Source organism: Rhinolophus ferrumequinum, chromosome 8 (assembly GCF_004115265.2).
Source record: "Rhinolophus ferrumequinum isolate MPI-CBG mRhiFer1 chromosome 8, mRhiFer1_v1.p, whole genome shotgun sequence".
Classification (NCBI taxonomy): Eukaryota; Metazoa; Chordata; class Mammalia; order Chiroptera; family Rhinolophidae; genus Rhinolophus; species Rhinolophus ferrumequinum.
In genome coordinates, this window is record NC_046291.1 from 50,705,268 (window position 1) to 50,717,189 (window position 11,922).

The 11,922-nt window shown below is 35.3% G+C and overlaps 1 protein-coding gene across 3 annotated transcripts in view; it reads left to right on the forward strand.

Annotated features, from left to right (window-relative positions):
- GPR155 (G protein-coupled receptor 155) overlaps positions 1–11,603 on the forward strand; it is a 36,792-nt gene extending 25,189 nt beyond the window's left edge. For 2 of the 3 annotated variants that reach the window (XM_033111399.1, XM_033111400.1), the window contains 6 exons: positions 988–1,092; positions 3,479–3,615; positions 5,114–5,209; positions 7,229–7,293; positions 8,551–8,688; positions 11,304–11,603. In XM_033111399.1, the coding sequence (XP_032967290.1) occupies positions 988–1,092; positions 3,479–3,615; positions 5,114–5,209; positions 7,229–7,293; positions 8,551–8,688; positions 11,304–11,595 (833 nt within the window). In that variant the 3' untranslated portion in view covers positions 11,596–11,603. Of the gene's footprint in view, positions 1–987; positions 1,093–3,478; positions 3,616–5,113; positions 5,210–7,228; positions 7,294–8,550; positions 8,689–11,250 lie in introns of all 3 variants that reach the window. The other variant, XM_033111401.1, reaches the window with a different exon arrangement.
- The last annotated feature ends 319 nt before the right edge of the window (positions 11,604–11,922 follow it).

An 11,922-nucleotide genomic window follows, 5' to 3' on the forward strand; every position in this document is an offset into this window, starting at 1 on the left:
CATCGTCAATGAAAGATTCAGCCTAGGAATTATTCTTTTTTCTAGCATACTAAATTTTAATACAGTCTATCACTGAAGTTATTATTCTGTTATGATCCACATCAAGGAATGCCATATCTATGTATGTGTGAAATATTTTAAAGGACACTGACTATATAAAGGAAAAAATTACAGTTCTGTAGCAGATGTCTCAGTGTGACTTCTGTAAACCAATCTACCTATAAATCAGTAAGAGATTTTCAGCAGTATATATTTGAAAAGAAAACAGGCTATAATAGTTTTTACTGTATCTTCTAAACTAGTGGAGACATTCTTGAAGAAGTGAGTTTGAGCTCAACTTAGAGGAGGAGAGTTTGGATGAATTAACGAGAGCGGTAAGTCCCTCTCAAACTACGCCTGGAGACCCAAATTAGCATGTGATTTGTGGAGGGCTCTAAAGAATTGTTCTGAAAGAAGGGAAGGGCCTTTGCTGAATAGTGGGAGTGGTTGGATAGGGAGAGAGGGCCCAACTGAGAGCTTTCAAATTCAGGCCAAGGAATTTGAATTAACTACCATTAGCCAGAGAGCATTAGGGCGTATTTTTGAGTAGTGATGAAATAAAAGTTGTATTTTAGGAAAGTGTTCAAATACTTAGTTCCCAAAGCACAGTGGAAACTAACAAAACAGCATGGATAAAAACATTTTTCCTTGTCTCATACAGTGAGGAGACAATAAGTAAAGGACTGATCTTCTGTCAGTCACTCTTTAAATGTTAACTCTTCTGTATGAGCACATTTGAATATTTTTCGATAGATGCCATGTGACAACATTTCCATTGAGGCTGCCTGGGAAATTTGTGTGTGTGCATAATTGGATTTATTTGGGTGTTTTGTTGTTTGGTTGGTTTTTTTGTTTGTTCGTTTTGGTTTGTTCTGTTTGGCATCTCTTGAAGTTGTCTACTTGTGTGGTGATTGGGCTCTGTCTTCATGCGTTATTTTATCTATATAGGTTGCTGCTCCTGCTCCATGGGAAATGGTGAATTACACTGCCCATCCAAGGAGGCAGTAGCAAACATAAACTCTAGTGGGCCTGTGACTCCTTCATTTGAGAAAAGTAAGTACCTCTGGGCTATAAGGATGGGCCTAAGGAATGGATTGTTCCTTATCCTTATGTCTTAAAAGAGCTCTGCATAGAATTTCTGTAGAAGTTATACTATTTGAGAATACATGTTCTCAAATTAGATGGGAGAAAGTGTTAATAGGATAATAATCATGCGTAGATGGAATACTTATTTAAAAAATAAAGTTCTTATAATGTAGTAATAGGTAATATTACACACACACACACACTCACACAAATTAATTTTTTCCAATAAATTTAACCCAAGTAATAATTCTAAGAAGTTTGCCCTAAGCACCATTATTTTTTTGGCCTTTTTTCTTGTTTTAGAAGCTGAGATTTTCTGCCACTCCTCCCCCAGGGCCAGGACTAATTAATTAGTGCTTAATTACATTTTGACTCCATATACTTAAAATATACCCTTTCTGATGAAATAAGAAAATCTTTAAAAGTAATAACCTTTTGGCATACAGACTAAAAGATTGAATTGCATTTGTGGTCTGAATTTCAAATTATTTAAAGCAATTATTTAGAACACACTTATGTGAATTTACAATGCATTTTTAGTTGATTATGCTTATTTATAATCAAACTAGAAAGGGAAACCACAAAAAGTCCTTTTTATGATGAAGCATATGTCAACTGTGTTGTTGCCAAAGGCATTCTGTTCTTATATAGCAAATGTTGGGAGGATTATAAGGAATGACGCAGGCAACTCACTTAGCACAGTGAGTGGTGTACAGAGGAAATGCTCACTAACCATCGCAGTAGCAGTGGTAGTCGTTATTCAGGCAGGGTTTATATTGGGCTGCTATTTGCCGGCTAGGAATGAAAAATAGTAGAATTCGCATTTCTGTAAAAAAAGTAAAAATATGTCTGATGTTGGGCCTTCACTGACTTTCTGACAGGAAACCTATTTTGGCATTCAGTTAAACTGTCTTTCAGTTTTTATTTGTGTGCCACCTTTCTAAAGCTAATGTTTCTTTACATCAGAATTCCCAAGCCATTCCACCTTATTTTTTTCTCCCTACACAATCAGTGTACCTAATAGTAAAGCCCACTGACAAATTTAACAACTTTTTTTCTTTTGCCTCCAAAAATCTCCTTATGCTTTGCTTATCTGTCATTCTCTTCATTAATAATGCTGATTCTTGAAAACAAAAGTGGGGACTTCTTAGATTTTCTGACCGTATTTTACAAAAATTATATAGAATGGGATCCATTATAAATGGACTTCATCTGCTCATACAATTTAGTTTTATTCCTAAGCCTGAAATAAAGAAAGTCTAAAGGAAATCAACCATGGACAAATGAGAAATTTTAGAGTTTAATAATATAATTAATTACTCATCCCCAAAACACTTGGCACAGCACACAGGCAAAATAAATATTGCAGTGTATAAAAAAGGCAAATGAAAGATACTAAAATTTATTTTTATCCATTTTTGTAATATCTGAATATTTTAAGAGCAGTATATAATTACATATACTGCTAGAATTTTTCTACAGCAAGATATACACAACTAATTTTTATTAAAATAGGATCATATTACAGAGATAGTTTGGCAGCCTGCTTTTGTTTTATTTAACAGCATTGTGAACTTTCCCCCATGCCATTAGCTATTATGCTAGATTACGTTTAATGCCCTGGGAGTATATGTCCTTTTCTAAAAAAGTGGTTTTAGGAAATAAAGTTTTTATTGTTAGCTTGAGGGTAAGAGGTACCCTGTATTTTAGTCATTGAGTCTTTAAAACAAGACTGTATGTTAGACTACACATCTATTTTGTAAAAATGCTTTCCCCTGCTTTTGATGCCATACATATATAGGGAAGCTGAGGTAGGAAAACAAAGGATTCTTGGGAAAGACCCCTCATCCCTATTTTAGGCCAGAGAAGAGTCATGCTTGTGACTCTCATTTGGTTCCATATGTGAAGAGAATAAAGTGTATATTTTTTATTTGGTTCCTTAAATGTCTTTCCTAAGGCAAATTTTAAACTCTGTAATGAAAGGCAAGTGGTAGTAGTTTGTTTTACAGTTAGCCAGAAATAGGGTATTCATGACCAATATGTATATTTATCACAAGTGAAATTTGAATTATTACTTCACCCTTCCAAAAAAGCATATAAATATTACGTTGTTAAATAGTGTAGAAGGGAACTGTTGCATACTACTCATGTTTTTTTCAGATTAAAAACACCCTACAAGTAGAACTCTCCTGAAACAACACGAAGGAGCCTTCCTCAGATTTCATCTAAAATAATATACTGATTCTGAGCTGAAAGCGCATATGTGGTGGTTTGCTTAGGAAGTCATTATGAATTTAAAATGCAGTCAAATAAGAAGCTCTGATTACAAATTGTTGTACTTACTGTTTTATAGATGATCATTGTGTGAGCCGCTGTAACTCCCAGAGCTGCATATTAGCCCAGGAAGAAGAACAGTATCTACAGAGTGGAGACCAGCAACTGACTCGACATGTGTTACTGTGTTTACTTCTCATTATTGGCCTGTTTGCTGTAAATGTTCCTTCTGATTTTGTTTTGGGACCATTTCTTTAAATGTCTGGCAAAGGTTTTAATTCAGGCATCTGGGAGAAATTTAGTGACTACTTCCCCCGGGGTGTTGTGGGTAGGCCATCTGAATCCCAATCTTGAGCTAAACGTTTTGGGGGAAAAGAGGAATGAATAATTCACATTACTCTATTGCCGAAATGCTCCAGTAGCTTATTTTGCTGAGAAGCACTTGCTCATTCTATGCTCTGAACCTAGATCTTGGTAAAACCAGGTGTCTGCATGATGTGTGTGGGGCTACTTATTCCTAACGTGTTTCTTCTTGACTGACCTCAGTGGATAAATGTCTACATGGCCTCTTAGAAGATATACCTCAGATGAACAAACTTTAAAAAATGATTTTTAATTATGAAAATAACATAACCACTTCATACAATAGATACAAAAATAGAGAAAAGAGGAAACATAGCCATCATAGTACTACTGCCTTCTATTTTTTTAATACATTTTTCATGGTTCTCATCATACTTACAGATTATATCCTGCTTTGTCATTTATGTCGAGCATTTTCATGTTGCTACATAGTTGTTCATAACTGTTACTTTAAATGGCTCCTCAGTGAACCATAGAGGAGATACATTATAATTTACTCAACCATTTATGGATGGTTCCTAGTATTTCGAAATGCTCTAATAAACATCTCCATGCAGTATATTTCCTAATGATAGATTCTCAAAGTTGGGAAACCTGGATCAAAGAGTATAAATATTTCTGTGCCTTTGGATGCATTTTACTAAATTGTGTTCCAGAGGAGCAGAATAGATTTGTAAAGTACTCTCACCAACATTGAATATTATAAAAATTTTAATTTGATAATTTTATAAGCTGAACATAGCACTTTATTTTTTTAATGCATTCCTTTGTTTACTAATGGTTTTTTTTAACGTTGTTCTTATGTGCTTTTTGAATTGTCAATTATTTTTATGTAATTTTTTGAGATGGTTCAACTTGCCTAGAGGTATGAAATGGACAATATAACCTATAAAGAAACCCTCTTACCCTTTTCACACTGGGATGGTCATTACATAGAATGATGTAAGCCAGCACCATTTTAACTGCTGTTTAAGAACCAAAATCAAAAAGCAAGAAATGCTGCCAAGAATTGGTGCTTAGTGATGTGATTGTTTTCATTGTGTAGAACTAATTTTAAAATCAGCCCTGTCTTAGGTTAGTCGGCAGTCCTGATATATTATGTAAGCTTCTGTATTATGGCTCATGTCTTCTTACTTCAAATCTGATCAGAATAGATGCTGTTTGAGTGACATCTGTCAAGAGGAGAGGTTGAAACCTCTTGTTCGAAAGACAAAGCTTCTATAGTCTCTTGGTGTTTTTCCCTTTAGTCTTTTTCTCCCTAATTATTAAGTAGGTAAGTTATTGTTCTGTGTTCTAGATAGAAATGATTAGCTTGTTTCATTTTAAAATACTACTTTCCCTTCCTTTACAGAATCTTTCCAGTTGTTTGTGGTGGCTATTCAACCAAGAGCCTGGAAGACTGTATGTTGAGTTACAGTTTTTCTGTGCTGTGTTTAACTTTGGCCAGGTATTTATTTACTGAGAACTTTGAGGGGTTTTTGTTTGCTTGGATGGATTGATTGGGGGTGGGGAGGGTGTTCGGAAGTTGTTTTCTTTTAAATCAAAAGGGTTTAGTTAGTTTGCCAGCTGCTGGTACGCGTTACAGCTGGCAGCTGCTGCCTGTCTCCGAGTAGAGATGAATTATTATATAGGTTGAAGTCGTCAGAATGCACACTGAGTGTTGTAGTCAGAAAGACCAAACAGTGTTTTTGCTATGGTTCTAAGAGAAAGAGTGATAATTTAAGCAGGGACAAGACGTTCCAAGTTCTTTTTGAACTTTGTTGTGGTCTTAATAAATCACTCTGGGAAAGTGACTTACCTTCTCTGAGCCTTTAGTTTAGCCACTTAAATTGGTGTACATTATTTCATTTACATTTTTATATTTCTTGAACAATAGGTACTTAAAACTTTTCTAAAAATTATAAATTGGTGTATAAGTAAGTTTTGGCCAAGTAGTTACCATTCCTTGAGAGGCTACTATATGCCAACCATTGTTAAGCATTTTACATTAATTATCTCATTAAAATATCACAATACCTGTGAAGTAGACACTATTATCCCCAATTTAAAAATTAGAAACTAAAATTTTATGAAGTAGTACAGTAGGTGCTGTTGTCTTTATGTCAGTATTAAAATAGATATTTAAGATAAATGACATTTTACATGTTGGAAAATGTTTATGTGCAAATTTCAAAATTTGATTCTGTATTCAATCCTTTACTTTTTAATTAGACAATTAGTCCTCAGATTAAGTAGCAGGTTGAAAAAAAGTGTTTGAAATTACTGGGTTTGCCTATTAAATCTGAAAAGAATTGGCCATATGAGTTAGCTAACATCCAACATAGTAGATGTGCCTGCAAGTTTTTCCCTAACATGAATTTCTCGAAATATTTCTAGCCGTTTGCCATTATTGTGGGAACAAATGGCCATGTCCGTTAGTTTATTACAGACAGACATAAGCATCCCAGGGGCTATTTGATGCCACCTCACTTTGGTATACTATTTAAGATCTGATTTTGTACTCAAAAACTATAAAATACTAGGTTGGGAAAGCATAGTCTCACGCGGCATTTTGCATTTTTAAAGCGCACTCTAAGGTACACGACCCCAGGACAGGCACAGAAAGGGTCACAAACAGAAGCTACTGCCAGGAAGGCTGCATTTGAAACGCTGCCCCACAGCTAGCTTATGGTTCAAGTGCTTCAAAGGAGGGAGGGAGATACAACCCCACCACCCCACCCTTACATCCCATTTTTCTCCTGGGGAGGTGAGGTTTAGTAGTCAGATCATTCCCTTTTGGTTCTTTATAGTTTGGGGGTGAAGAAAGGTAGGTCCTTCCTGTAATACACTGCCTTCTCCATCCCACCTCCCGCCAGCCCACACTTGGATCCTTATCCACCTGCCTGCCTAATGGCAGTTCCCCAACTCCTGTCTCCCCAAGCAGTCCTCATCTCCTGGTCTGTGGCTGGTATCTGGTGTCAGGTTGCATCATCACCCCCAAATCCTTCATGTCCTTTCCCTAAGCAGTAGCCAGTTTCATTTCACATAAACTTTGTTCAGTTGCTCCATTGTATTCAGAAGCTACAGAACTTTTGAATTCTATCATTTCTGAAGTTTTAACAGAAAAATAATAAGGAAATAAGTACAATGTGAAATATTTTATTTTAAAAAAGGGAAGAACTCAGAAATATAGCCCTTAAATGTTTCTAATTTTCTCAGTAAGCTAGCATGCACATGTGGTCACTCAGTACTGGCTTATATCACACATGATAATCAGTACGACAGATGACTGGAAACAGGCAGCCACATATACCTGTCTCCAGGCGCTGAACTTCAGAGGGCCTGCCTTGTGTGTTCCATTTAAAATGTTGATCGAATCACTTATGGTTTTGCTTCCCCAAGCACTAAATTTGTTGGCTTCCATAATTTCTCTGTCTTAAAATTTTATTGTTGTATTCATAACATACAACTTTTTTTTCTTCCATAGGGATTTATTTCTTTTGGCATCTTTGGATTGGACAAACACTTGATCATCTTACCTTTCAAAAGAAGGTAAGTTTATTTGAAATAAATCTATTATCTGTAAAGGTAATGACAAAGGCATTCTATTAAGATACTGATATTTTTAAACCTCTAGTGACTAACTGCTGGGAAACCATAGAAAGTGCGAACTAAACACTACAGAAAGATTATCTGTTGACTCACATATTTGTTGTAAATCTTTGCAGAGAAAATATTGATTAATTTAACATTGTAATTTGCATTTTAACAAGAATTGATGGACGCTGGCTTCTATCTATGCCATTAACTACATAAAGTAAAATGAAACTTGAAAATGTATTTAAAATGGAAGTAATAGGTGGTGTGCCCCCAACGGTCTATATTTGATTGTCTTTCGTCTTTGACAACAGGATTTCACTATCAAACTGACAATTTATAGAAAACTCAGTTTTGTTTTTTTCTTTCTAAATTTTTGGGGTTTTATTAGCTTATTGAAGAGTTTCTTTGAATTCAGATCAGGAATTTCTTTATGAAAAATAATGAAATAGGAATACTCCGACTTGGGGGTAGGAGAGAGAGGCAGTGGGGACAAATCCTTATACTTCTTCATTTGTTTTCAAAGTCAAAATTAGTAGAAACTGGAAGTGGTAATGGAATTTCTCCTACTAACTATATAAAATGTGCCCAGTAATTGGTAACTGTTCTTAATTCTTCTCCTCCTTTTTCATCATCAACATCATCATCATTATTAAGGTATAGTTGCTAAGGTCATAATTCTTTCATGGGGGATGAAAAGCATAATAGGAAAGTCACTGAACTTAGTTACCAGACTTATAATGTTGATCAATTTAAAAAGTCAACAGATTTGTTGTCTGGGTTGGCAGAAACACAATTGTTCGGAATTCCAAATCCCGGTATGTCTCTTGGGTACTGAGATTGGAACACAATTAAATCAAATGCTTAATCTGTGTAATTATTTTTGCATTTCAAAACAGTAGAATGTAGAATCAGGAACCTCATTTATGGTAGAAACTGAAATGGGTCAAATGTGTCTGGTGGGTATTTTACAAAATATTCAAGCCCTCCACTCCACCCCACCTCACCCCCACCCTAGCCTGCTTTGAATGGGAAACCAAATGCCGGCTAAGCATGTTTCTGCTTCAGACACTAATGATGTCTGCGCTGTAGATGACAGCTTTGGTAAATGACAGCTTAGGAACAGCCATGTTGATGGGGTAATAAGCAGGAAGGGTTCTCTCTCAGTGCTTTTCTTTCCTTCAAAACAGCCTCCTTAAATTTTGGTTTCAGACTTGAATTCCTATGGAACAATAAAGAAACAGCAGAAAACAGGGATTCTCCTGTTCCTGAGGAAATAAAAATGACCTGTCAACAATTTATCCATTATCACCGTGACCTCTGTATCCGAAATATAGTCAAAGAAAGAAGGTAAATATAGGTTCCAGATAACTATATTTTAGATGATTAATTTTGGTTTGTAACAGGTTAAGTAACGTGGTTGTGACTAACTACATAATTGTTCTTTTTAATAACACACATACATGTAAAAGTTAAAATAGCTGTAGGTCAGTTTATAGTTTAAGAAACAGCATATATAAGAGCCATATCACTTTGATTTTTATACCGTGTTTCCCCGAAAATAAGACCTAGCCGGACCATCAGCTCTAATGTGTCTTTTGGAGCAAAAATTAATATAAGACCCGGTCTTATATAAGACCGGGTATTTATTATATTATTATAGTATAGTATAGTATACCTAGTCTTATATTATATGAGACCCTATCTTATATTAAAATAAGACCGGGTCTTATATTAATTTTTGCTCCAAAAGACACATTAGAGCTGATGGTCCAGCGGTCTTATTTTCAGGGAAACATAGTATTTTTAAATGTCATAGAACTTCCAATTTCCATATAAAATGTGAAAACTTGAGAATGAACCAAAGTGTAGTAGAATATTAACATTCACATTTCATGGTGGCTGTTGGTGTTTCTCATAAAATTTTGAGATACATTTAGATTTAGAAGTGATTTTATATTCCCCATCTCCTAGTGGTATATTATTTCATATTGCTAATGATATTGTCAAGAAAATGAAATGAAATTCCTGTCTCTTAATTCTGCTGCTTATTTTTCACCTCAAGTCATAATCTTCAGTCTGTGACATCATATTTATTCTTCTAATCCTCAAGGTAAAGAGTATGCAGCAGGAAATCAAAAAACAAATGTTACAGTGCCAATATTTTTGGTTGTCATGAAAGAGAAAACAAAACAAAACATAAAGAACCAAATACTTTGATGTCTGTAACTAACAATTTGAAAATGACCATTTAGGATGATTTATTTACATATATTATTCCACTATATTTCATTATAACCAGAAGATCGTCTGGTATAGCTAGTGGAAACGGGACTCACAGGGTGAGGACTAATACTAGAGCTCACCTCCTGGATCTGCCACATATTAGCTGTGTGACATTGGGCAAGTTCAATTCTCCAAACCTTAGTTTTCCTCTTCTTTAAAATATCTGGATCTCAGGGTTGTTCGAATTAGATGACAAAATCTATGATGGACCTAGGCCTGTTTCTGGAAATGGTAAACTATGAAGAAAGGTTAGTTTTCCACCTTTAAAGGGCTAAACTCAATTATTTCAAAGAACCATCTATGGATAGTTTCAACATTTAAAACTGCTTTTTAAAATTAAAAAAGGGAACTCCATGTTGGCTCCGCCAGGCCCACTGTGATTGCTGACTGTCAGGAGCTGCCTGGGTCCCAGGTGGCTAAAGGGGCACTGGCTGGTGGCACACTGCTCTGCAGCCTGCACAGCGGCATGTTCTCTGCCTCTTTGTACAACTCCATGGGCTGTGGTTGTAGCTGCCTGATCAGGCATCAGGAAGCAAATATTATTCCACTGGTGTCGGATAGAAGGTGTTGGGCTATAAAATAATAATCAGCAAGCAGGAAGAAGGCTCAGACTCAGGTTGTAATATTTAGGCTTCCGTTGAAAGTGACATCTGTAGTTACAAAGCATGAATTAAGATATCTTATTACTAAGTAAAATACTGATGTTAATATATTGTAATTTTTATGTACTTGAGAAAATTTTTTATGTCTATTAACCCCTTTTCTAATTTTTATACGAACATCTAATGTATATTCTCATTTGTGGTTAAATGTTTTAAAATTTTTTGTCACCCGTTTCTCATTTCATCTTGATTTTCATCCAGTTTCCTATTGTTAAGCATTTTAGGTTTTACAGCTTGACTGATGCTTTTGGACAGATTCATGTTGTCTATTGCATATTTATGAAATGGTACAGACTCATTTGTTGTTGTTTTTTACATTTCTCTTTCCTTTGTTTATTTGTTTATTCCTGAGGTACCCCACATTTGCATTAGGAAGACAAATTTTAAATAATCAAGAAGTAGATTTATAATCGAAGTACATTTTAAAAATCTTAGATTTCTAACAAGACAGATCTCACTTATTCTTTCCTTCCTTCCTAATGCAGCAAATTCCTGACAAACATATCATTAATATTGTCTTGGCTGCTGAAGGCAAGAAGAAAGGCTACTTGTGGGCACTGTGATAAGTAGAAAAATATAAAGTTTGATTTGAGTAGTTTAGTAAAAATAGTCACTTCTTAAGAACTTGTAAAAAACATTAATGTTCCTGAGACAAATTACTTATAATTTATAAAATATATAATATTCAGCTGTCTACAGAATGGATCTGATCATAAACGGCCATCTACTATAAAAAGAATATTTCTTTGCAGATGAATTTACATTATGATTCATTTTTTGATTTAAGCATTTCCGTTTTCATAAGCATATTATTGGCATATTTTCTTTGTCTCCAGTGGGTCTTTCTAGGGTCAGGTGAGTTACACCCTTTATATTCAGAATAGTTTCATCCTGCCACACTTAACTATCATGCTGTCTTTCCCTGTCTCCTTCTATTTTTCCTTGCTTGTCTTCTATCATGCAGTGCTGATACCAGATTTACAGAACATATGGGTGAATCATTCCTTTGACATACAGGTGTGGTACAAAGAGTTCTGCTGGGACCTTCTGTGGCTGTGACCTGGTGAACTGGCTAATTGAAGTTGGCCTTGCCTCCGACCGTGGTGAAGCTGTGATATATGGAGATAGACTGGTGCAAGGGGGAGTCATCCAACACATCACCAACGACTATGAATTTCGGGATGAGTACTTGTTTTACAGATTTCTTCAAAAGAGTCCTGAACATAGTCCTCCTGCTATTTATGCAACCACTCCCCAGCAGGAAAGATGTAAAGAAATTGAGCATTCATCCCTATCCCCTAAGACCTAAATTATGAAGGAGAGAACACCACATGGAGTCATATTCTAGCCCTAGATCTGTTACTTATTAACTGTGTGACCTTGGGCAAATTACAACCTCTCTGAGCCTCAGGTGCCTGTTCTGTAAAATTTGATAAGATATGTTCCTTCCCCATGCTAATGTTCTGTGATTTTATGGGTATGCAAAACACATAGGAAACTGACATAGGAAAAAAAAAAAAGTTTAGAAGTTCTGAATGAATATAACTACTCAATATTAAATGTTAATAACTATGCCAACATTTAAAAACATTGCTTCCTGCAACTGTTTGCTATAATTTCAAAATCAACATCCAAT